The sequence below is a fragment of the Pteronotus mesoamericanus genome, unplaced genomic scaffold (genome assembly GCF_021234165.1).
Source record: "Pteronotus mesoamericanus isolate MK-2021 breed Mesoamerican mustached bat unplaced genomic scaffold, CSHL_Meso_final contig_27, whole genome shotgun sequence".
In the NCBI taxonomy this organism is placed as follows: Eukaryota; Metazoa; Chordata; class Mammalia; order Chiroptera; family Mormoopidae; genus Pteronotus; species Pteronotus mesoamericanus.
Window position 1 is genome coordinate 17,273,247 of NW_026555115.1, and position 25,951 is coordinate 17,299,197.

Consider the following 25,951-nt stretch of genomic DNA (forward strand, 5'->3'; position numbering starts at 1 on the left):
TACGAAAAAAGTTTCATATGTACAATAGTTCTTTTCTGTCTGATTGCATCTTGTATCTATTTACCTATGCAAGTTTATTGTCTTTTTCTTTTTAAAATGTTTTACCTCCTTTAAATTTGTTATTATTTAAGTGTTTAATACCCTACTCTGAACAAGAGTTGAAATTTCTTGCTTCTGTCTGCTGGTCATCTTACTCACAGTCTTACATCTTTTTGTCTTTTTGCTTCAGGTAAAGGAGCACCTTTCAGCATTTCTTATAATGCAGATCTTGTGATGGTAAATTCCCTCAGCTTCTGTACCTCTGGAAAAGCCTTTATTTCTTCTTCATATCTAAAGAAAAACTTTGCTGGATATATTATTCTTGGCTGATGATTTCTCTCTTTCAGTACTTTGAATATTTGCTTCCACTCTCTTTTTAGCTTGTAGGGTTTCTGCTGAAAAAATCCGATGGTAATCTATTAAGGTTTCCTTATAGGGTACCATCTTCTTTTCTCTGGCTACCTGGACAATTCTTTTTCTCATTAATTTTTGACAGTTTTAATATAATATGCCTTAGAGAAAGACTTTTTGGATTGAGATGATTAGGTTTTCTGTTAGCTTCTTGGATTCAAGGATCTGGTTCTTTCTATAGGTTTTGGAAGTTCTCATCAATTGTTTGTTTAAATAGGCTCTCTGTTCCCTTTTCCTCTCCTCTCCTTCTGGTAGACCCATTATTCTTAACTTTCATAAATTTTACTGTGGTCTGTTGATGTGGATTTATTTGCATTTATCTTGTTTGGAGTTTGCTCAGTTTTTTGAATCTGTAAGTTTGTATCTCTTGCTAAATTTATGAGCTCTTTAGCCATTATTTCTTCTAGTATTTTTTCAGCACTGCCTCTCTTGTTTCCTTCCAGGACACCAACAACACAAATGTTAGATCATTCATTATAATCCCCCTGGTGCCTGAGGCTCTCTGTTCCTTCTTTTTCAGTTGATTTTCTCTCTGTTTTTCAGGTTGGATAATTTTTACTGCTATTTCTTCAAGCTCACTAATTTTTTCCTCTGTTCTCTCCATTGTGTGCTGAAGTTCTTTTATTTTAGTTACTGCATTTTCAGTTCTAAAATTGTAGTTTCGATCTACTTTATTTCTCCTATTTCTTTACTTAGACTTTCTATTTTATTATTCATGTCAAATGAGCACTGTTGAAGCTTTTTATAATTGCTAATATCTCTGTCATCTTAGTGTTGGCATCTGTTGGTTGTCTTTTTTCGTTCAAATGATATTTTCCTAGTTTTGGTATGATGTGAGTTTAGATTGAAAAATGGACATTTGGGGTATTACATTATAAGAATTATGTATCTTATTTAAATATGCACTTTTAGCAGTCTTCCTCTGACACCACTCTGGCTGAGAAGACCATAAGTCCCTTACTGCTACCCCTATCATGGTCTCCAATGATACCAAAGGGAAAGGTGTAAACTTGTTACTGCTGAGGGATAATGAAAGCCCTGATTCTCCACTAGGTTTCCTCTGACACCACTCCAACATGGAGGGAGGGGGTCCATAACTACCAAGTGGTGGTAGAATCCAAGACCCCACAGTGGTTTATACTGATAGTATAAGGGATGGAATCATCACTGCCCATCAAGGATGGTTCCTACTTAGCCTTCTCTGACCTGACTCTGGTGAGGATAGATGCCTAGATTCCCCACTTGGCAGTTTCTGGTGTAGGTAGGGGTGGTATCACAGTTGTTTGTGTGGTCTTTTGCTGGAGGATACTTGTTATCGAAATATTTGTCTTACTGACCTACTTCTTTCTGGATCCTTTTTGGTAGAGAGAGAAGGCTTTTTTTCCTGGGGCTTTTTGCGGTACTGTGCTCATTGCTATTTCTGGATTGCTGACTCTAGCATATATGAGGCAGAAAGAAAACCCAAAGAAGTTACCTCTGTGTCCTTCCTTGGGTCTAAGGTACCTAGCTGACCTACTTTCTTATCTCCACTTTTCTGAGCCCTCTTATGTTTGTTTAATATATAATGTCCAGGGATTTTAGTTGTAGTTACCAGGAGGAATAGGGAAAGGTATGTCTACTTCATCTTCTCAGAAGTGATCTCCATTGATAATTAGTGGTGTTATTGCTGTTAAGACCAATACAACTAGACAATACAATTAAAGAAAAGATGGAAACCAGGTTTTTCAGCTTCAGGACTATTGACATTTTGAGTTGTATAACTTTTTGCTGTGGAGGACTGTCCTGGACATTGTATTAATAGGATGTTTTGCAACATCACTGGTCTCTACTCATGGGATGCTAATAGCACCCTTCTCCTCTAATCCCAGTCATGGCAACCAAGAGTGTCTCTGGACATAACCAAGTGTACCTGGGGAGCATAATCACACTCAGTTGAAAACCACTGGTATATTGGAAAGAAAACAAATTATCTTTATTTTTAGATAATTAATTGTTTACTTTTACCTCATATTAAAATCATCTGTATATGTACAGGCACCAAAAATATTAGATAGATAGGCATATATATATTCTTGACACCTATCAACAGATTCAAACTTAATTAGACAGGGTAGGGCACAGGCATCAATACATATTGAAGTTCTCCAGATGATTTTTTCTTGTTTTTTCTTTTTTCCCCCAATTTAATTGAGATATAGTTGACATGGAACACAGTATAAGTTTAAGGTGATCTGACTTATATATGTCATGAAATGAGTACCACAATAAGTTTAATTTACATCCATCATCTCATATAAATTTTAAAAATAAAAACAATTTTTTCCTTGTGAATAAGAGAATAAACTCTTATGGTTTATTCTTAACAACTTGCATACCATGCATAGCAGTGTTGGCTATAGTACATCCCTAGTACTTATTTATCTTGGAACTAGAAGTTTGTACAATACCTTCCTCCAATTTCCCTCCCACCCTCTACTCCCTACAGTTGATTTTTTTAAAGATTTTTTAATTTATTTTTAGAGAGGGGAAGGGAGGGAGGGAGAGGGAAGGAGAGATGGAGAGAAACATCAATGTGTGGTTGCCTCTTGAGCATCCCCTACTAGGGACCTGGCCTGCAACCCAGGCATGTGTCCTGACTGGGAATCGAACCAGTGACCCTGTGGTTTATAATCCGCTGAGCCATATCAGCCAGGGCTACAGATGATTTTTAGTATGATTGAGATCTACTGTTCTAAGCCCAAGAAAATACCCTGAAAATTTATTAAAAGTGATAAGAAAACTAAGTTAAGTGTGAGGTAAAAGATACACACATATGCACAAAACTCACCTGGGGATGTCCCCACCTCCACAGAGGCTGAGTTTCAGCATACCCTCTCCATATTCAGACCACCCTCTCCTTGCAGAGGGAGCCATTGGATGGAGCTGGCCAGGCTGCCAGAGCCTGGGAGGTTATCCTCCTGCCTTGATCTGTCCCAAGAGAGAGGAGTCCTGGTCTTGAAACTTCTGGTCCCTGCTGCCAGGTCCCCTGGATTAGGGACCAGAGGAGGGGCAACCTGGCAAGGAATAACATGTTGGAAAAGGGTTTTATCCCCCTTATAGACTTTTGGAGGGAATGAAGATGTTGTTGATTACTCTAAAAAGTGGACTGCCCTCATTCACAAATTTAGTTGTTGGCAGTAGAGTTTAAGTTCCTAACATGTCTCCTTTGGCTTATAAAGGCTTCTTAGAAAAGAAATACTACATGGATTTATTTTCCCCAACATTTTGTTATCCCTCTATCCTTCAAAAACAGTTTTTACCCACAAAGACTTTAAAATGTACCAGGTTGTTTGTCACACACCTCTGACTTGCATTTTTCTTTCTAGGAAGGAGTTTCTGAGGCAGCGGGAAGCAGCTGTGACGCTTCAGGCAGGGTGGAGAGGCTACTGCAACAGACGGAACTTCAAGCTGGTAGTAGAGCTCACTTGGGAGCTAGGCCTGCAGGAGCAAGTGGATAACTGTCCAATAAAAACAGATGTTAGCAGTTTGTTTATCTGAGCATGAGAGCTCAGGCAGGAGGAATCAGAGCCCTAACAGGCACTGATAATAGATTTTTAAATGACCAGACTCAATAGCCCACACACTTTCTTTTTTAGCATAGTCTCAGGTGACATTGTTCATGGGCTTCAAAGTATTCTCCTGCAGAATTCTGGGCATCTCCATAGCTAGAATGAGATGTCCTTCTCTGAAATTAAATAATAGCTACCTTTTTCCAATTTTCAGGCTACAGAATAAGTTAATGAATCGATTATTTTCTGCTTCAAGCAATTCATAATTTTTCCTTGGCCAAAGACCCTGCTAATGAGTGTCTGCTCAGCAAATGAACTGGGATAAATTTGACCGTGCCTCACTGAGCCTCACTTGACTGTTTGCCTTTGTCATGGATATGACTGTGGTTGGGACATGTAATGGTCACATCCCAGGCCTGTCCATGTTCCATGCTCACAAAGGCATAAAGGCAGCTGACAAGGATGGACAGGCTACTTGGGGCCTTGTGCTTTAAGTGTACCATTTTATTTATTATTTGTTTATTATTAATCTATATGTCATTGGACTGAATCCTAGAGAGGTGAAATAATTTTCCCAAAAACACAGAGTTAGTAAGCAGAAGAGCTGGAGTTTGCAGGTCTGTGTGACTTCCAAGCCCATAAGATGAGTGTGACCCCACACACCTAGCCCTGTTGGGTTGGTCTTTGATAAACCAATAAGGCTCATCTAGGGGTATCAGGAACTCTTGTGTCCCAGAGCATGTTTGCAGCATAAAAGGGGGTGTTCATTAATTTATTATTTCTTCCTTATTTGAAAGATCCCTGAGGGGTTAGTTTGATGGAGCCAGACATAGGCCTCCACACAGGTGTGCTAGCTCCTGAGAAACTGGCTAGGCTTGGTTGTAGGTGTGAAAAGCAAGGCCTCTGGAATTCCATCACCCATAGAATCCAAACCAATTTTCTACTGCTGACCACCCATAGACCACATTATTATTTATACCATTTAACAAACACTTATTTGGTACTTATCTGCATGCCAGGCTCTATTCTAAGTGCTTTACAAGTAATAACTCATTTAATATGCTTGTGCTCACAGGTGTGCAAAATTTTAGCATCAGCCCTTTGCCAAAAAGCAAGTAACTGTAAACCTAATTTGCAAGGTCTCCTGGGAGTACTACCTGTTTCCTGCTCTCTGTCTTCTTGGAAAGGTGATCTCTGTGCTCTGTCCTTCTGGGCCCAGACCCACCTATGAGTGCATGTCTCCCTCCCTTTCTCAGATCCTCTTGGGTTTTGAGCGCTTGCAGGCCATAACCCGGAGCTACCAGCTGGCAAGGCAGTACCAGGCCATTCGGCAGAGGACAGTCCAGCTGCAGGCCCTTTGCAGGGGCTACTTGGTGCGCTTGCAAGTACAGGCCAAGAGGAGGGCAGTGTTGGTCATCCAGGCACACGCCAGGGGCATGGCTGCCCGACAGAATTTTCGGCGGCAGAAAGCCAATGTAGGTGGTCACTGCTCTCCTGAGCAGGTAGGGACTGGTTGGGACCCCAGTGGGGAGGGCAGGCAGGAGGACTGAGCAGCAATGTTGACCTCTCACCAGACAGTCCTATCTCCTCCCTGTTCAAAGTTATTACTGCAGCAGGCCCTTGGCCATCTGGACACCTAGGTCACCCCCTAGGCTATGGCAACAGGACAAACTTATACCTAGAACCTGGAAATCAAGCTCCTTGGTCCCCTCACTTTAGTCTTGGGGACTACTTCTCAGCAGGGCTGGTGGGTATTCTGGAAGGCACAGGAAGCCAGGCTAGAAGAGTTATAGGAGGCTCTTCTCCAGTTCCATGGAGAAGACCAAAGGCCTCTGGTTTCTGGGCTATGGTAGGAAAGCTTGGTGCAGAAGAATACCAAAAGAAGACTTTGAGTGCCTGGGCAGGAGAGGCTGATGGGCAGAGAGTGGGCAGTGGTGCATGATCCCATTTTCCCAAGAGGGCACCTGAGACTAAACCTCAGTCAGCTGAAAACGGTGAGAAAAAAGAGGGGCTAGGATGAAATTTATCCTTCTCTATAGAAGAAAATTGGATATAGTGAGCAAATTACTGGTACAGTGGCCAGGGCAAGTAAGAGAACATACCCTCAGATATGTCAGGAGACTGCTTCTGTACCCATGTGACCCCAGGCAGGCCGCAATCCAGGCTCACTCCTGTGTGCTTTAATATAGGCCGTGGTACCTCTCCTGGCAGAGGATTGGTGCTGTTTGAATAAAGGACCAGATAGCCTTGAGCCGCAGTTTGAAGCAAGGCTCTGGAGGTCCTGGGTTTGAGACAGTACCTCAGGGACCATGTGGAACTAGGGACAAGCAGGCAGCCTCTCTCTCTGGGCCTGATTCTCCATTGCAAGATCAAAAGCCCATGCTGATTGATCTCTAGTCATCCTAGCTATTACAATTTAAAACTTCAGAGGAAAATACATTGATTTTGGATAGATGATAGCAGAAGCAGATTTATTTGGCTTCTGTGAAGTGCTTGCCGCAGGGTGGGGTTGGGGGGGCGGTCTGTGGATAACCTCCCCCATGGTATGTGTGTACAGGGGTTGCTGGTCATCCCAGGTGAAGAACCGAAGGGCCAAAGTGCCCCACCCACCAGGAAGCGCAAGTCAATCTATGACACTGTCACTGACACAGAGATGGTGGAGCAAGTGTTTGGCTTCCTCCCGTCCATGATCGGGGGACAGGAGGGCCAGGCCTCACTTCACTTTGAGGTAAGACAGATCCTGTCCTCCAAGGACCCATCTGGGCAGGGAGGGGATGGGGCCGCCCAGACCAGACCTCAGTCAGCCTCTAGGCTCATGAGAAGCAGAGACCCAGTGGGGAAACTGGCAGGGTGGGTGCTAAAGTGTGTTCTGCAGTCCTTGGTGAATATGCAGAAAAAAGGGGAGAATGGCATTCTGTGGCCTCACTCTTTCAAGGTAAGCAGGTTTCTTACCTGCAAGACTTCCTAGAGCCTTTAATATGCAAACAATATTGGGCTTTCAGTCAGGCAGCTCTACCCCTTGTGTTTGACCCCCTTTCACAGAGCACCTTGGTGGCTGCTGCTCTGCAGACTGTGACTGGAACCTGGTGCTGAGAACTAGTGACCACTAGCAGGAGGAAGCAGTGTTTGAGGGAGAGGTGGCAAAGTGGGAGAAAAGCATCTCCCCAAGGCTGTCCTGCTAACTCTCACCACACACTGTTATGGGCCTCAAGCCTTTTCCCTCACTCGTGCACACATATGCAGAGATGGTACACACCCCCTCTATCTGTTCGGTAGGGGCAATGAGAACACCTCCACAGGTGGGGCACCTGACCAAGGGCAGGCAGGAGATCAGAGAGTCTAGAGAGCCTATGTCTGCAGTCCAAGGGTTCTGAGGGCCCTCAGGTGGCTGAGAAGTTTACACCAAGGCCCATCCTTCACATGGCAGTCTACCAGGAGCCGACAGGACTATCGGGTAGGGGAGGTCTCCAACACAAAGGGGAGTGGTCAGATGGCTCTGCACCTGGTGCACAACCAGACAAACCTTTCCTGGGGCTTCCTGGGCCCCAGAGATGCATACCTCTGAAAGAATGGCATCTGAAAAATAAGTTGATGCTTCTCCTTCCTTCTCATGGGCCCCCAGGATCTGGAATCAAAGACCCAGAAACTGCCCGAGGTTGACCTGGACACAGTCCCCATGGTGGAGGAGCCCGAGGAGGACATGGATGACCTGGATGAGTACAGCTTCCCCAAGTTTGCTGCAACCTACTTCCAGAAATCAGCCAGCCACACGCATATCCGGAAGCCCCTTCGATACCCGCTGCTCTACCATGAGGACGATGCTGACTGCTTGGTACCTAGCAGTTCTCTGGTTCTTAGTGGCTCAAGCCACCCCCATAACCCCTGGCCTGCACTGTGGGCCCTGTGCTGCAAGCTGAGTTCCAGCTGGGAACTCTGTCTCAATTTCCCCAGGGTGCCCTGGCTGTGTGGACCATCATCCTGAGATTCATGGGTGACCTTCCAGAGCCAGTGCTCTTTGCCAGGAACCTGTGTGGCAACTCAGTGGTGTGGAAGACCCATAACACCATGGGCAAGGAGAGCAACACCCAGTCTCCACAGCACAGATATGCACAGGTGCGTGGGTGAGGATGGTGGCAGAAAAGGGCATTCACCCTCTAGGCATCAACCAGGTGCAAGGCCCCAGGGGAAGCCTTGAAGAGGAGATAAGACATGGAGTCCCCTGGTGTACTACCCTGAACCTGGCCCAAGCCAGGGCTCCCCATCCCCAGGGAGTTTTCAGTCTTGAATAGCACTGAGGAACTCATGAGTCAGGCATTACAACCAGGACATTTTGAATTATATGGTCATTGTTGGACAGAGTCTCAGGCTCTGAACATTGGGTTTACTTGATCAGCATTCAAATACATGTAACAATAATAACAACACATGTTAGTGATTGACAATGTGCTATGAGCCAGTAGCTTCTCTTCAGTTAATTCTCAGGTGACCCAACCCTATAAGGTAGGATTTTTATGTTTATTATAGCTAAAGAAACTGAGAAGTAAAGTGAGTTGCTGCCAAATCACAGTGAATACATGTGGCAGAACTGGGCTTTCAATACATTGCGCTGAATTCAAAGACCAAGCTCTTGACTAGTGTTCTACCATGACCTCTGATGGAAAGGTAATTGACATTCATTTCTGGTCAGAAGTCCTTCCTAAGGACTCAGTTCATGATGTGATTTTAGCTGAAACAACCAAGAGCAGTCCAAAAGAATGGCAGTGACAGCACATGGGTCCACCAGCAGCAGTAGCCCACGACTGCTCCACACAGCGAGCCCTGTGGGCAAACTGTGTGCAGACTTACTTAGTCTGGAGCCCAGGGTCCCTTGGCCACATCAGACCTGGAATTACAAAGAAGTTGGCCACGCTCAAGCCCTGACCTCCAGAGGCGTGAGCTCTGCAGGATATATTAGTGATCTATTACTACTATACATATTACCCCAAAATTTGGCAGCTTGGAACAGCAGATATTTATTTTTTTAAGTATATTTTATTGATTGTGCTATTAGAGTTGTCCATTTTTTTCACCCCTTTATACTCCCCACCCTGCATCTCCTCTTCTATCAGCATCACCCCCCACCTTTAGTTCATGTCCATGGGTCAGACATATAAGTTCTTTGGCTTCTCCATTTCCTATACTATTCTTAACCTCCCCCTGTCTATTTTGTATCTACCAATTATGCTTCTTACTACCTTTCCCTACCATGCTCCCCGATCCACTCCCCACTGATAACCCTCCATGTGATCTCCATTTTTGTGATTCTGTTCCTGTTCTAGTTGTTTACTTAGTTTATTTTTGTTTTTGGTTTTTAGGTTCAGTTGATAGTTGTAAGTTTGTTGTCATTTTACTGTTCATAGTTTTGATCTTCTTCTTCTTCTTAGATAAGTCCTTTTAACATTTCACATAATAAGAGCTTGGTGATGATGAACTCCTTTAACTTGACCTTATCTAGGAAGCACTTTATCTGCCCTTCCATTCTAAATGATAACTTGCTGGATAGAGTAATCTAGGTTGTAGGTCCTTGCTTTCATGTCTTTGAATACTTCTTTCCAGCCCCTTCTTGCCTATAAGTTTTCTTTTGAGAAATCATCTGACAGTCTTATGGGAACTCCTTTGTAGGTAACTGTCTCCTTTTCTTTTGCTGCTTTTAAGATTCTCTCCTTATCTTTAATATTGGGTAATTTAATTATTATGTGTCTTGGTGTATTCCTCCTTGGGTCCAATGTCTTAGGGACTTCTGAGCATCCTGGATTTACATATCTGTTTCCTTCATGAGATTGTGCAAGTTTTCCTTCATGATTTTTTCAAATAAGTTTTCAATTCCTGTCCTTCCTCTTCTCCTTCTGGCACCCCTATGATTCAGATGTTGGAAACTTTAAAGTCGTCCCAGGAGTTCCTAAGCCTATCCTCATTTTTTTTTTTTTTTTTTTTTAATTCTTGTCTCTTCATTCTGTTCTGGTCAAATGTTTATGTCTTCCTTCTGTTCCAAATAGTTGATTTGAGTCTCAGTTTCCTTCCCTTCACTGTTGGTCCCCTTTTTCTTTGTTTCACTTTTCATCATTTTCACTCTTCCTCCATTTTGTGACCATTCTCAACCATTTCTGTGAGCATCCTGATTACCAGTGTTTTGAACTCTGCATCTGAGAGGCTGGCTATCTTCTCATCACTTGTTCTTTTTCTGGAGTTTCAATTTGTCCTTTCATTTGGACCATATTTCTCTGTCTCGGTCCCCCTGTTATGTTGTAAGGGGTGGAGCCTTAGGTATTCGCCAGGGTGGGGCAACCCACGTTTGCTGTGTTGTGGCGCTGTCTGTGGGGGAGTGGTCCAAGAGGGAACAATGCTGCTTGCTTGGCTCTCATCCTGCTTTCAGTCACTTCCCCTGCTACCCACAAGTAAATTGGGCCCTTCTCGTGCTGATTCACAGGTGGGTGGGTTTGTGTACGTCCTAGGACCTTGTGGGTCTCTCCAACGAACTCTCCTATGAGGCTGGGAGTTTCTCCCACTGCCACAGTCCCCACAGGTTTTTACAACCAGAGGTTTTGAGGCTTTAGTTTTCTGCACTGGAACCCTGAGTTGTGCAATCTGTCTCGCTCTCCAGCTGTCCCTCCCAGTTTATCCACACGCAAATGTAGGACCACCTGGTCCACCAGCTGCTGCCTTATCATGCATCCTCTGCCCCTGCTGCCCATCTCCGCCCCTCCTACCAGTCTGGATGAATGTTTCTTCTTTGGCTCCTTGGTTGTTGGACTTCCATACAGTTCAATTTTCTGGCACTTCTGGTTCTTTTTTTATTTTTACATTTGTTGTCCTTCTTTTGGCTGTGTGAGGAAGCAAAGCATATCTACCTACACCTCCATCTTAGCTGGAAGTCCATAGCATACGTTTATTATCTCACATAGTTTCTGAGGACCAGAAGTGGCTTAGGTGGTTCGATCTGGCTCAAGGTCTCTCATGAGGTTGCAGTCAAACTGTCAACAAGGATGGCCATCATCTCAAGGCTCCACTGGGAGTAGAAGATCTGCTTCCAAGATGCCCCTTATGTGGCTGCTGGCAGTAGACCTCCTGGACCTTGCCACATGGGCCTCTCCACAGAGCTGTTTTTGTTGTCAAAATATAGTTTCTTCCACACTGAGTGATCTAAGAGTGAAAGCCGGAAGGAAGATGCAATGCCTAGTCTTGGAAGCCACATTCCACAAGAGGCAGGAATGTCAGGAGTCAGGGATCGCTGTGGAGGCTGGCAACCATAAGGAAAGGGACCCTGAGAGGCAGTCCAGCCACAGTGCATCTCTGGAGGGAGAGCACAGGGAGAAGCAGGACTGGTTTTCCAGAAGTCAGACCTCAAATTTTCATTATTCAATGAATTGATTTTGAACTTTTGTCAAGAATCAGTTGTGCAAATTTGTGAGTTTATTTCTGTGTTCTCTATTCTGTTCCACTGATCTACATGTCTATCCCTCTACAAATGTCATGTTGTCCTATTGACTGCAGATATATAATGTCTTGAGGTTATGTACACTAATTCCTCCCACCTTATTATTCTTTTTCAAAATTGTTTTAGCTATTCTAGGTCCCTTGCCTTTCCATATACATTTTAGAATAATTTGCCCATATCTATAAAAATAATCTTGTTGGTATTTTGATAGGAATTTTATTGTATGTCAGTTTGAGAATAATTGACATCTCTATTATGCTAAGTCTTTCAATCCATGAACTCCATTTATTTGGATCTCCCTTTTGATTTTTTTCATCAGTGTTTCTGTACGTTTTAGCACACATGCCCTATACATGTTTTATTAGACTTACACATAGAGACTGGGGTTTTTTTTTGAGAGATTGTAAGTGGCACTATATTTTTAATTTTGCTACTAATGTTCATTGAAACCATAGAAAAAAGTAATTAATTAGTGTGTTGACTTTGTATGCTGCAATGTTGCTGAACTCACTTTTATAGACTTCTTGGAATTTTCTATGTAGACAATCATGTCATCTGCAAATAGGGACAGCTAATGTGTGTCACATTCTGTCTCTGTGGCAAACCAACTTCCCCAGCCAGAAGTTTGTGCCTAGCCCTGTGACCTGGGCTGACCCTCACCCAAGCCCAGTGCCACACTGAGCTCTGATGTTTGCAGCTACATTTTATAGCACCATCAAGACAAGTTGTAACCTCTCCCTGATAAGACCAGTAGGTCCTAATGGCCTCACAACCTAGATTCTTTTGATACCCTGGCAGGGCTCTTACCTTGCCATGGATAGAGCATATTCCAATTCATCTACCCAATTTTCACTGAGAATGACCATAGCCTGGCCTGGGGCTCTGCAGGGCACCTGGACTTAGACCCAGCCCCATCTCAGAGGTTTTACTGATGACAAGTTCAAGCTTTGGAGTCATAAAAGTCCTGAGCCCACCCAAAGGGCCAGTTACTAGCTGACCAGCCTTGTCTCATCTCTCCCCTTCCCTTGCTTCTGTGTCCTCACCCAAGATTGAGGATGATGCTGCACATGTGTATGTGTTGCAAAATCTAGCTGAGGTGTTTTATAAATCAGATAGAAAATGGCTGGGTGAGACAGATACTCTTTTACCCTAGGCTGTCAGTTCAGCAGCATTGAGGTGCTGGCCTAGTTCACATTCACTTACAAACTGTCTCTATCCACAGAGGCCCAGCCTCAATAACAGAGGGACCAAAGATATTTCCTTCATGAAGCTGAAGCGCTCCTCCCAGATCACAGGCCAGGTGAGCTCAGGGCCAGGATCTCCCACCTCTGCCACCCTCAAGGTTCTAGACTTTTGCTTCCCACCTTGAGCCATCTTTCCTTTGAAAATGGGGCAAAAACAAAGTGATCTTAACTGCTCTTTTTGGCTTTCAAGATTGCCAGCCAACTGAATATTGGAGAGGAGACATTTGACTCTGATGGCTCCATCTCAGACCGACCCATGTCCAACCTGGAGAAAGTGCACTTCATCGTGAGTTATGCCATCCTGAAGCCCAGCCTCAGGTCAGTCCCCACTCTCATCTCACCCCCTCAGTTGCTTTCAGCCCATAGCCACAGCCTCCTTCTCTGCTCCCTACCCCTAAGACACACCCTCTTTCTGCTCCCTGACCTGGGACTTGCAGACTGGGTCTCAATACGGCAGACATTCTAACCATCAAGGGTTCTTTACTTGCTCTGAGGTAAATCCCATGGGTTTTAGGAAAACAGATTCATCTTGGGCTAAGTGAGTCATTTCGTAATAGCCTATAATTAAGGGTCCTGTAAATGAGCAAACTCCTCATTTATAGAATGTATATTTTGCTTTATATATAATTTGATTTACATGAATTGTGTTTTCAAACAAATTTTAACAAATATCTATGTTGCTTTCAGTGATAGACTCTTATATTTTAGGGGTTCACATATTTTAGGTTATTTTAACCAAATTTGGGGAATTTTTGGCCATTATTTCATCAAATATTTCTTCTACTTTATTACTTTATGCTTTCTCTTTCTCTCTCCCCCTCACTCCTTTGAACTCTAATTAAACCTATGTAGGACTATTTTATATTGTCCCTCTGGTCCCTGTGGATTTATTTATCTTTTCTTTCTTTTTTTCATTTTTTTCTTTTTGCTTTAGACTGAATAGTTCCTACTGACCTATCTTTAAATTAACTGATCTTTCTCTTGTCTTCCCTGATCCACTGTTATACCCATCCAATTTTTTTTTATTTCAAATTATACTTTTTGGTTCTAGAGTTTGCACTTTTTTTTTAATAGTTTCTATTGCTTGGTGAATATTTCCTATTTATTCACACACTAAGAGCATAGTTTTCTTCATGTTCTTGAGCATAGTTACAGTAGTTTTAAAATCTTTTCTGGCCTCCAGTCAAGATGATGGAGTAGGTAAACATTGTACTCACCTCCTCCCATGATCACATCAAAATAGCAACTAAACTACAGAACATCCATCACTGACAACCACTTGAAATCAAGTTGTGCAGAAGTCCTATAATAAGATATACTGAAGAAGCCAAGTAAGAGTGATAGGAGAGATAGAGACATGGAGACATGGAATGGACCGGCCCATATCCATGAGTGGCAGTTAAAAATTGGGAGGAATATATCAGCTGCAGAGGTTTTTCCTGGTGAGCAAGGAATCTCATCCCCATACCAGGACCTCCATCCCAGGGTTCCAGTGCCAGGAAAAGAAGTCCCCATAACTTCTGGCTGTAAAAACCAGTGGAGATTGTGGCTGAGTAACACAGAGAACTTCTGGAATCCCAGGCTTTCCTCCTAAAGGGCCTATGCCTGGATTTAGTTGGGCTCACTTTGAGCTCCAGTGCTGGGGAAACAGCTCAAAAGGTACCAGGGCCATAAGGAGAAGAACTGAAGTGTCTGGCTTTGGAGTGAGGGCTGGAGGGACAGCTTTCTCCCAAACATATGTGCTGGCAGAGGCCAATGTTTCTTTGCTGAGCCCTGCTCCTGCAGGCACAGGCAGGAGCCATTTCTGAGTCTCCATCAACCTAATTAACACCACTACCCTGCCCTAGTGACTCCCTGAGACCAGGCCACACCCAACTTGCAGGCCTACCCAAGTCACTTCCAGTAGCAGTTCCATACAAATAGCCCATCTTGGCTCATGCTTTGGGCTTTCCTAAATTCTCTCAAAATGTTCACAAATCCAAGAAAAGCAGCATCTGGCCTCAGTGTGCCACATACCTCTTTCTAAGTAGGCTGAGGCCTGGCACTAGTGGCAGCAACACAATTTACAGCTTGGCCTCTCCTGGGCACCTGGGCTTAAGCCCAACAAAAGTAAAAGCCATCTGCAGATTACGTTGTAGTTCATGCCAGGTGGTCCTGGGAAAGACACAGGATGCAGTTAACCTTGGCTTGCACCTCTTGAAAGGACACAGAGCCAGCATACTCTGTGGTCAGCTTCAGACCAGGCCAGAGTATGACCCAACCACCTCCACAAGCAACACACTCAAGGAGAGCTGAAGCAAGTTCTGGTTCATGGGGTTGGTCTCTGCACAGTAGCTCCTCTGCTGCTGTCATAGCCAATGGGCCTGGGGATCAGTCTTTCTCACTGATGCATCAACAGCAATTAAAACTCAACAACAGAAGGATGTACACAGACCACATTGGAGGTGTACCTGGAGTGCCCAGCTCAGGTGACAGGAGGCTGTGCCACTGAGCCCTACAGTAGATTTACTATAAAAGGCCACCCTACCAAGACTGGAAGACGTAGCAGATCTACCTAACACACAGAAACACAGAGAGGCAGCCAAATGGAGAGACAAAAAAAACAGGTACCAAAGGAAAGAACATGGAAAGGAGAAGAACTAAATGAAATGGAGGCAAACAAACCACCAGATAAGACTTCAAAACAATGGTTATAAGTATGCTCAAGGAACTTAGTGAGAACTTAAACAGTATAAACAGAACATAGAAACTATTAAAAAGAACTAGCCAGAAATGAAGAATCCATAGCAAAAATGAAGAAATAACAGCAGATTGAATGAAGTAGAGGATCGAATCAGCAATTTGGAAGGTAATATGAAAAAACACCCAATCAGAGCAACAACAACAACAAAAACAAGAATAAAAAAATGAGGAACACTGATGAGGCAGTGAGGCATGGATGCTACAAACAGGCACAAGAAATGTTCCAGAGCCTTCCAGCCAAGATGGATGTATAGGTGGATACACTTCACCTCTTCACACAACCAAAAGAAGGAAAACAACAAATTTAAAAACAAAAAATAACCAGAACTGCCAGAAAATTGAACTGTATGGAAGCCAAACAACCAAGGAATTAAAGAAGAAACATTCATCCAGACTGGTAAGAGGGATGGAGACAAGGTGGAGAGAAAGTGCGGGAAGGCAGCAGCTAGAGAACCAGAAGGGCAAGGTGGCAGCTAGAGGACCAAGTGGTCCCACACTTACATGTGGATAAACCAGGAGGAACAGCTGGGGAGCAAGACAGACCATGAAACACAGGGTTCTAGCATGGGAAAACAAAGCCTCAAAACCTCTGGCTGTAAATATCTGTGGGGGTTGCAGCAGAGGGAGAAACTCCCAGCCCCACAGGAGAGTTCATTGGAGAGACCCACAATGTCCTAGAACCTACACAAACCAACCAACCTGGGAATCAGCACCAGAAGGGTCCAATTTTCTTGTAGATAACAGGGGAAGTGACTAAAAGCAGGATGAGAACCAAGCAAGCAGCATTGTTCCCTCTTGGACCCCTCCCCCACAGACAGCACCACAACACAGCAAACATGGGTTGCCCCACCCTGGCAAATACCTAAGGCTCTGCTTATTCCAATGTAACAGGTGCACTGAGAGCATATATATATATGGCCCAAATGAAAGGACAGATCAAAGTTCCAGAAATATAACTCAGCAATGAAGAGATAGCCAACCTATCAGATGCACAGCTCAAAACACTGGTAATCTGGATGCTTACAGAAATAGTTGAGTATGGTCACAAAATGGAGGAAAAAGTGAAGGCTATGTAAAGTGAAACAAAGAAAAAATATACAGAGAACTAACAGTAAAGGAAAGAAAACAGGAACTCAAATCAACAATTTGGAGCAGAAGTAAGAGATAAACATTCAACCAGAACACAGTGAAGAAACAAGAATTCAAAAAAAAAATGACAAGAGGCTTAGGAACCTCCGGGACAACTTTAAATGATCCAACATCCTAATCATAGGGGTGCCAGAAGGGGAAGAAGATGAGCAAGAAATTGAAAACTAATGAAGGAGAACTTCCCCAATTTGGCCAAGGAAATAGACTTCCAGGAGATCGAGGAAGCTCAGAGTCCCAAAGAAGTTGGACCCAAAGAAGCACACACCAAGGCACATCATAATTACATTACCTAAGATTAAAGATAAGCAGAGAGTCTTAAAAGCAGCAAGAGAAAAGAAGACAGTTACCGACAAAAGAGTGCCCATAAGACTGTCAGATAATTTCTCAAAAGAAAACTTACAGGCAAGAAGGGACTGGAAAGAAGTATTCAAAGTCATGAAAAGCAAGGACCTACATCCAAGATGACTCTATCCAGCAAAGCTATCATTTTGAAAGGAAGGACAGATAAAGTCCTTCCTAGATAAGGTCAAGTTAAAGGAGTTCATCATCACTAAGGCCTTATTGCATGAAATGTTAAAGAAATTTATCTAAGAAAAAGAAGATCAAAACTATGAACAGTAAAATGACAACAAATGCACAACTGTCAACAAGTGAACCTAAAAAAAAAAAGGCAAACTAAGCAAACAACTAGAACAGGAACAGAATTGTAGAAATGGAGATTACATGGAGGGTTATCGGCAGAGACGAGGACAGGGAGAATGGTGCAAAAGGTAGAGGAAATAAGAAGCATAATTGGTAGGTACAAAATAGACAAGAGGAGGTTAGAATAGTATAGGAAATGGAGAAGCCAAAGAACTTATATGACCCATGGACATGAACTAAGAGGGGGTGGGGATTCTGGTGGGAGCAAGAGTGCAGGACAGAGGGGAATAAAGGGGAGGGAAAAAACAGGACAACTCTAATAGAAAAATCAATAAAATATTTTTAAAATGAGGGCAATGAGGGTAGCTTAAGGGAGTTCTGAAAGAACATCAGACATGATGATATCTGCATCATAGAGGGAGAAGAGAGAAAGCAAGAAATTGAGAGCCTATTTGAAGAAATAATAACTGAAAACTTCCCTAACCTGGTGAAGTAAAAAGACACACAAGTCCATGGAGTGTAAGAGAGTTCCAAACAAGATGACCCCAAAGAGGCCCACACCAAGACACATCATAATTACAATGCCAAAGTTAAAGACAAAGGGAGAGTCTTAAAAGCAGCAAGAGAAAAGCGATTACCTACAAGGGAGCACTCATAAGACCATCAGCTGATTTCTCAACAGAAAGTTTACAGACCAGAAGGGACTGACACAAAATACTCAAAGTGATGAAAAAGCAGGGACCTACAACCACGGTTACTCTATCCAGCAAAGCTATGAAAGAACAGATAAAGAGTTTCCCAGAAAAGAAAAAGCTAAAGGAGTTCATCACCATCAAACAAATATTACAAAAAATATTAAAAGGTATTCTTTAAGAAGAAGAAAAAAAGGTTAAATAGAAGTAATAAAATGGCAATACATGCATATCTATCGATAACTACTTTAAATGTCAATGGATTACATATTCTAATCAGAAGGCATAGGGTGGCTTGAATGGAGAAGAAAACAAGACCTTACATATGTTGTTTACAAGAGACTCACTTCAATCTAAAGACACACACAGACTGAAATTAAAGGGATGAAAAAAGTTATTTCATGAAAATGGAAACAAAAAAAAAATTGGGTTAGCTGAACTTATACCAGGCAAATTAGAATTTAAAACAAAGGCTGTAACAGGAGACAAAGAAGAACCCAGCAATTCCACTTCCAGGTATGTATCTGAAAAAACCCAAAACAGTACATTGAAAAGACATCAGTGCATCAATGTATTCATTGCAACACTATTTGCAACAGCCAAAATATGGAAGCAATTTAAGTAAATGAATGGATAAAAAGGTTGTGCACATAAACTATGTAATATGACTCAACCATAAAAAAGAATGAAATCTTGCCATCTGTACCAGTATGGATGGACCTAGAAGGTATTGTGCCGAGTGAAATAAGTCAGGCAGAGAAAAACAAATGCCATATGATTTCACTTATATGTGGAATCTAAAAAACAAAATAAACGACGAGAAGAACAGAAATAGACTCATAGGTACAGAGAACATTTTGATGGTTGTCCAATGGGAGGTGGATTGAGGGGATGTGGAAAAAGGTGAAGGAAGGGATTAGAAAGTACAAATTGGTAGTTACAGAATAGTCATGAGGATGTAAAATACAGCATAGAAATATAGTAAACTGTGTATGGTGTCAGATGGTTACTAGATTTTTCAGGGTGATCACTTGTTAAGTTATATAAATGTGTAATTGCTGGGTTGTACACCTGAAACTAATATAATATTGTATATTAACTGTAATTGAAAAATAAAAGCTTTTTTTAAAACAAAACCTTTTCTGCTAAATTCATTATCTGGATCATTTTAGAGTCAGTCTCCATTGACTGTCATTTCTCTTGAGAATGGTCCTATTTTTCTGTTTCCTTACATGTCTAGTATTTGAGTGTATTTTCTCAGGACTCTAGTACTTTTGAGTTATATACTGACCATGGAGGATGATATGTTTAGAGACTCTGGATTCCATTATGTTCTTTCAAAGAGTATTGACTTTGTGTTCGGGTAGGCAATCAACTTGGCTGGTTTTAAACTCTGTCTCCCTGTGGTGGGTAGCAGCTGGATTCCCTGTTCAGTTCTTTTAGCCTTTGCTGGGCAACCTGGAGTCTGCCCCACACATGTGTAAACTTGGAGTCAAACAGAGACTAAGGAATATTTTATATGCAAAATTTAGGACTCCTTTTCCATCGTTCTCTTCATTCTAGGATTTCCCTTCTTACTTTCAACTACTGTAGGTACCCCCAAATCTGTCCTCTGGTTCTTGAAGCTAGTAAGACTCCAGGATGCCTGAGTGATACCAAACAGACAACTCTAGTTGGTATCTATTGGTAGTTCTCTCAGAGTTAATCCTCACTGACCACCACACCCTCCAATATGGCAGAAACGTGAAAGCTGTGTCCAAATGACACACTGTGGATTTGTCAGATAACTCTTGTAGGCACTTTCACACAGTGCTGGTCTTCAGCTGGGACTGATATTCACTCAGTGATCCCTTGAGATCCCTTGCCAACTATCCCCTAATGGAACACATCACAACCTCTTACTGCTGGGATCTTCAGGAATGATGGGCTGCCTGCTTGTGTGAGATCTCATCAAGACACCTGAAACTCAGCTCCTTCAATGACACTCCCAGTTTCTAACTGTTCTTGCTTCATCTTGGCCATGAAGGATAGTTTACACTTCTCCAGAAAGGATGCAGACACTAGTCTCTCTTTTAATAGAGGCCACCGCTTGAGTTATCAGGGGACAAAAGTCCATCCTCAATAACTCTGCTTTATTCTGATACCCTGGAATGAGACAATAGACTTCTGGAGCTCCGCGTGCCTTCGATAGGGAGCAAAATGGATCTCATCTCTGGCAGACAGCCTTCATCTGTACTAGTAATCTCCTGGGGGCTCCCTCACACCCTTCATCTGGAGCGGGTGAAGATAGACCAGAAATCTCTCTACTCCTACGGAATCCTTTCCAAGAATAGCCTTTCAAATTACTCATCTTCACTTATGCAGGCTGGAGATGGCATGGGAGCTGAACTGGCTCTGCCACCTTTTAGCAGACCCTAGAGAATTATCATCTGTTTGTCTTTGGTTCTGGGTCTTAGCCAAATTCCAAGACAAAGCAAATGCTCCACCCACATCCAGCCACACATATAATAAATATTTATTAAGTACCTGTTCAGGGGCAGGACCTAGACTGGGGATTCAGAGATGAAAATGACAAGTCTCTGCCCTCAAGGAGGTCACCCTTTAGTTGGGGAGCATGGGAGGACCCGAAGTCCCACAATAACTGCTTGTGCTAAGATGGGGTTCCAGTGGGGGTGCCAAGAAGAGGTAGTTGTAATGCCCTCCTGGGGCAGAGAAGCACTGTGAGAAGAAGGGGTGTTTCACCAGAGAGGAGGAAGAGGATGAACAGGGTCACAAAGGTTTAAAATAGCCCAAAGTTCTGGAATTCTAAGTGGTTTATCACAACTGGGAACTGAGTTTGAATTTAAACATATGGGTAAGTAAGGATAAGTTTTAAGTAAGAGAAGACCACAACCATATTTGACTTCCAGAAAGTTCTCCCTGACAATGCCATGGAGAGATGGAGCTTGAGGGTGGGAGGACTGGAGAGGGCTGCTACAGAGGTCCAGAGAGAGCTGATGAGAGATGGCCCAGGGTGCAAGAGTTAAAAGGGGGTGCAGACAAAACATCCAGGAGACAGGTGGTAGGATGTGGTTGCTGCTGGGAGTCTAGGATTGCTCCCAGATTTCCAGTTGGGTGAATGCTTGATAGTGGTGCCTGTAGAGACTTGAGAAAGGTATGCTCTAGCTGAGTTTACTAGGCCATGAGAGTCTATGGGCACATCTCTTTTCAACTCCATGTTCAATGATATCAAGTTGGTAGCTTCAAATTGGCATTGATTGGAATATTCACACCAAAGAAACTGGCAAATGCAGTCAGGGATTTTTCCCCGAGAAGAGTTGGTTATGAAACATCAGCACACCACTGAGTGTTAGGGGAAAGATGCTGACCTCTGGATATGTGAGCTTGGAGGGGCTAATGGGACACTTTAATAAGATGACAAAGACTTGATAAAGTGGGGAAGAATCCAGAATAATTCCCTCCACAAAAGAAGACAGAGAGGAGAGGGTCATGAGACTGTGGGAGTAGGAACTGGTCAGGAGGCAAGGAGTTGAGGGGTTCTCCTATGCAGTCCCCACTTTTCTCTCCACAGTGGTGATAGGGTAGCTATATTCAGGGAAAGGGGAAGGACTTCAAGGCAGAAGGAGAAGGTGTGAAATAACTGTAAAATTGCGAAAAGGAACAGATCAAGTCATGCAAAAGTGTAGACTACTGAGGACAGGGCTGTGGCTGGAGATCCCTGGGCGCTCCCTGCATCTGTCCCACACAGCTGGAGGGCCAGGTTATTGTGGGAAGTGTGGGTGAGGTAGGGAACAAAAAACTGAGGGAACAAGATGACTGACCAAAAGGACAATGGCTAAGGCCAGGATAAGCTAGGTAATGATGGCTAATGAAAGTGGGGAAACAGAGCCCTGGGCAGACACTAGAGGTGACACAGTTTCGGGAAGTGACATATCCGGGTCAGCCAGGGATGCAGCAGGGGAGGCCAGAAAAAGCAGTTGAAGGAGAGGAAGCTGGAGGCTGCCCCTTGGACATGACCCCATCCAGGGGTATAGAAGGGGTGGTGTACCCAGCCACCTTCCCCTTCTTCTCAGAGCCAGCCTACAGCTTGACCTCCTAGTGGTCTGTGTCTTTTAGGGATGAGATTTATTGCCAGATCTGCAAGCAACTGTCGGAGAACTTCAAAACAAGCAGCGTGGCCCGGGGATGGATCCTGCTTAGTCTCTGTTTGGGCTGCTTCCCACCCTCTGAGAAGTTCATGAAGGTGGGCAGGGCCCAGGGCAGTGGCTGGGGTTGGGGAGACAGGGTACATGGGAGGATGGGTTGGTTCTGAGCCATGGAGGAGGTCCAGAAATCCTGGTTTTGGACCCAGTTTTTTTGCTTCTACTGGCCAGGATGGGCATCAGTGCCCATGATTCTTTGGACCTCAGTTTTCCCTTCTATAAAAGAAGACACTGGACCTAGTTTTTCCAGCCTCTATTCATGGGCTGCAGTTCACTTGGTGTCAGGCACCAGGGTAGCTCTTCTGAGGAGACAATGAGATGGTAGAGGAAATGTGCCTTGAAAAAACAAAGATGTCCTGGGAGTGAGCATTGACTGGAGGTTGCCTGAAGCATCTTTCTCTAATCCCTAGAACTAAAAATGAAGGTGGGGTATTGACAGGTGCAGTGTTACAGGCCCCAAGCCTCACTGCTTTACTATGCCTTTTGGTTCTTATCATATAAGTAATATGTAGGACATGCAGAAAACCTAAAAAGAAAATAAAAGTAATCTCTACATGCAGGGGTAACTTCGGTTACTATTTTTGGCCTTTTGTGGTGTTATAATGTCATACTTGTAGTTATACAGAAAACAATATCACTCTCTCTCATGTGCCTTTAGGGCCAGCAAGCATAGTCACCCCAGCCACCTGCTCTGGACCCTAGGGCCACTCTTGACACCAGTCAATCATTCCAGGCTGCATCTCCTCACAAAAATCTCTCTGTGAGATGAAAAAATTTTCAATACACTTTTATCAAACATATATTGAACATCAACTCTCCTGTATCTTTCACTTGTCTCCACAAGTATCTTTTCATATGATAAACTTTTCTCAAATGCCAGGTTTCATGCCATCCATTTTTAACTATCCTAGAGAGTATTTAACTTGTGGATAGACATTTGGGTCCACCTTCCAATTGCTTATTACCATAAATGCCACTGTGATTAAATATATATATTTGCCTTTAAGGTAGGTCTGAATTATTAGATCAAATAGTTTGGTTTTTTTGTGTTTTGTGGGTTTTTTTGTTTTTTGTTTTGTTTTGTTTTGGTTTTTTTGCAAATCATTTGGCAAAATGATCACACAGCAAGATTCGTTGACACTTCTATCACCTCTCAGAGTTAGAATGAATATTATGGTTTTTAGAACCCCTCTGGGCAGTAGAAAGTGGCCTCCATCCAGTCTTCCTCCCTTTCCCTTCCTCTCTCACCAGTATCTGCTGAACTTCATTGGTGAAGGGCCAGCCAGCTATGGCCCCTTCTGCGCTGAGCGCCTGAGACGCACCTGTGCCAATGGGGTTCGCACAGAGCCCCCTACCTGGCTGGAGCTGCAGGTAGGGACCAGCTGGAGTGGGAGACAGTCAGAGTGGGGTGGTGCCAGCCCTGATGGCTCCTCCAGCACAGATTCTGGGGTGCCTTCTTTTGTACTACCAGCAGGAAGTGTGTCCTTAGGTTTCTTTCATCTTCTTGGGGAGCCTTCTGTGCCTGTGGTCCTTGTGAGCACCACCTGGGGCTTAGCCTTCCCAGGTGAGGCCCAGGCTTCAAAAGTGCTCTCCCCACTTGTAAATCCACATTCCTTGAGAGCCCTGCTAGCTAACGGGGAAAATATACCTGATAAACTGATTAGCATTCTAGTGTGAATGACTGCTAATTCCTTAAAATGTTACCCTTCCTTAGGGTATTTGCATTTTGTAAAGAAGGCAGTGGTCATTCCAAGGTTGTCATCCTTGGTGACATTGCTATATATGTCACCTGTGAGTTCTTAAAGTGTCTTCAGGAAGAGTCATTCAGACACAGGAAATGTTGAGGAAGCACCTCCTGCATCCTTCTGTACTCATGGCTCCTGGAAGGTCCTCACTCCCTGTGTCCCATGGTGCCCTATACTGGGGTCACCTTTTGCAGCACTTCTTGCATTCTCACCCTGCCACCCAAGTCCACCAGGGCCTCTCCTCTTCTCTTCCTCTGCCTGCTCGGGTCATGAGCCCTGGAATTGCACATGAACTTGTAGCAGCTGTATGAGCATGCTCATACCCTGTTGTATACAAAGGGAACCGTAGCTCCCATGTATCAAAAATATTTGAGTCCAGGACTCAGCAATGTCCAAGAGTTCTTCTGACCCTCTGTGAGTCTCAGTCACTCAACCTCCCAGACAGAGCTCAGGGTTCTCATGTTAGAGTGGGACCTCTGCCTGCAGATGGCACCCTGCAGACTGCTGAGAAACACCTATAGAAGCACACACACTACGGCAGCCTTGCTTTTGTTCCACTGGGTCCATCAGCACAGCAGCCAACATCTGATGGCCAGAACTTTGGGGAGACAGGGAGGGAGTGGGCCAGCCTCTAGGACAGGCCATTAAGCCCAGGGATATCCAGAGCAGAGGGACTGAGTCTTCATCTGTCCCCAGGCTGTCAAGTCCAAGAAACATATCCCGATCCAGGTCATCTTGGCAACTGGAGAGAACATGACTGTCACAGTGGACTCAGCCTCAACGTCACGAGAAATCTGCCTGCACATCGCCCGCAAGCAGGGCCTCAGTGATCACCTGGGCTTTTCCCTCCAGGTTGCTGTGTATGACAAGGTACTGGCCAGGGGTCCTATCCCTCCTCCACCTCCCTCACACACCCAGGCCAGCTCCAGGCCTTGAACCACACCAATCAGGCCACTGCTCTCTCTCCCAGATGACAAACACAGACACACACTTACATGCTCACTCACACAACTTACACACTCACAGATACACACATACTCATACATGAATACTCACAGACTCACAAAAATGCTTCATTACCAGGCATCCTCCTGCTCAGGCACATCCTCAGCCCAGTCGATGGCCGTTGGCCCCAGTGTCACTTGCACACCTTCCTTGGTCCCTGCCACATTGGAGCAGCCCACCCACACACAGCCATCTACCAGGCACTCACACACCCCACCCATCCCTCACACTGGGAACAGCACACTCCCATGAAGCAGATGCGGAGGGCCACACAGTACAGCCCCCCCCCCCGACCCACATCCTCACCCAGTGAGGCGCCCACAGTCTCAGCCTGACTCACACCAACCAGCCAGTCCAGTGCACCACCCCAGTCATTGCGGCCATGGCATCAGTCCCTACCTCCCTTGGGAGGGGCCAGTAGGGAGGAGTGTCAGAGTGATACACTAGCCATGCCCCCTATGTGGAGAAACTCTCAGGGATCCAGAGCAGCTCCTGTCCCCTAAGAATCCACAGTGGGTGGTTGAGCACACCCTAAGATGCGTGTGGATCTATACACAGCAGCCCTAATCCCTATTGCCCTGCTGCTCTGGCCTCAGTTCTGGTCCCTGGGCAGCGGGCGTGACCATGTGATGGATGCCATTGGCCAGTGTGAGCAGCTGGCCCGGGAGAGGGGTGAGAGTGAGCGTCACTCGCCCTGGCGCCTCTACTTCCGGAAGGAGTTCTTTACCCCCTGGCACAATTCCCAAGAGGACGCTGTCAGCACTAAGCTTATTTACCACCAAGTCCTGCATGGAGTCTGGTCCGGCGAATACAGCTTCGAGAAGGTGAGGGGATACCACAGCTGTCAGGGCCTGGGATTGACCCACCACAGCCTTGCAGAGCAAGCCACAGGGGATGCGGAGGCCAGAGTAGGGCAAGCCTCAGGGGTGGGGGGGCAGAGGCAGAGGCATGGGGTCTCGGGGTATCTGCATAAGATGCAGGTCTCTAGGCCTCTCTGCTTGACCTCCATGTCCTCTTCCCATGGACCACAGGTTGACTCATGCCTCTAGTGCCCAGGT

At 44.4% G+C, this 25,951-nt stretch overlaps 1 protein-coding gene across 1 annotated transcript in view; it reads left to right on the forward strand.

Annotated features, from left to right (window-relative positions):
* MYO7B (myosin VIIB) overlaps positions 1–25,951 on the forward strand; it is a 116,872-nt gene that overhangs the window by 76,512 nt on the left and 14,409 nt on the right. Inside the window, exons 20-30 of the mRNA XM_054575055.1 lie at positions 3,816–3,900; positions 5,255–5,473; positions 6,556–6,726; positions 7,621–7,830; positions 7,950–8,111; positions 12,695–12,772; positions 12,907–13,034; positions 22,058–22,184; positions 23,395–23,514; positions 24,585–24,758; positions 25,490–25,717. Of these exons, the coding sequence (XP_054431030.1) occupies positions 3,816–3,900; positions 5,255–5,473; positions 6,556–6,726; positions 7,621–7,830; positions 7,950–8,111; positions 12,695–12,772; positions 12,907–13,034; positions 22,058–22,184; positions 23,395–23,514; positions 24,585–24,758; positions 25,490–25,717 (1,702 nt within the window). The remainder of the gene's footprint in view (positions 1–3,815; positions 3,901–5,254; positions 5,474–6,555; positions 6,727–7,620; positions 7,831–7,949; positions 8,112–12,694; positions 12,773–12,906; positions 13,035–22,057; positions 22,185–23,394; positions 23,515–24,584; positions 24,759–25,489; positions 25,718–25,951) is intronic.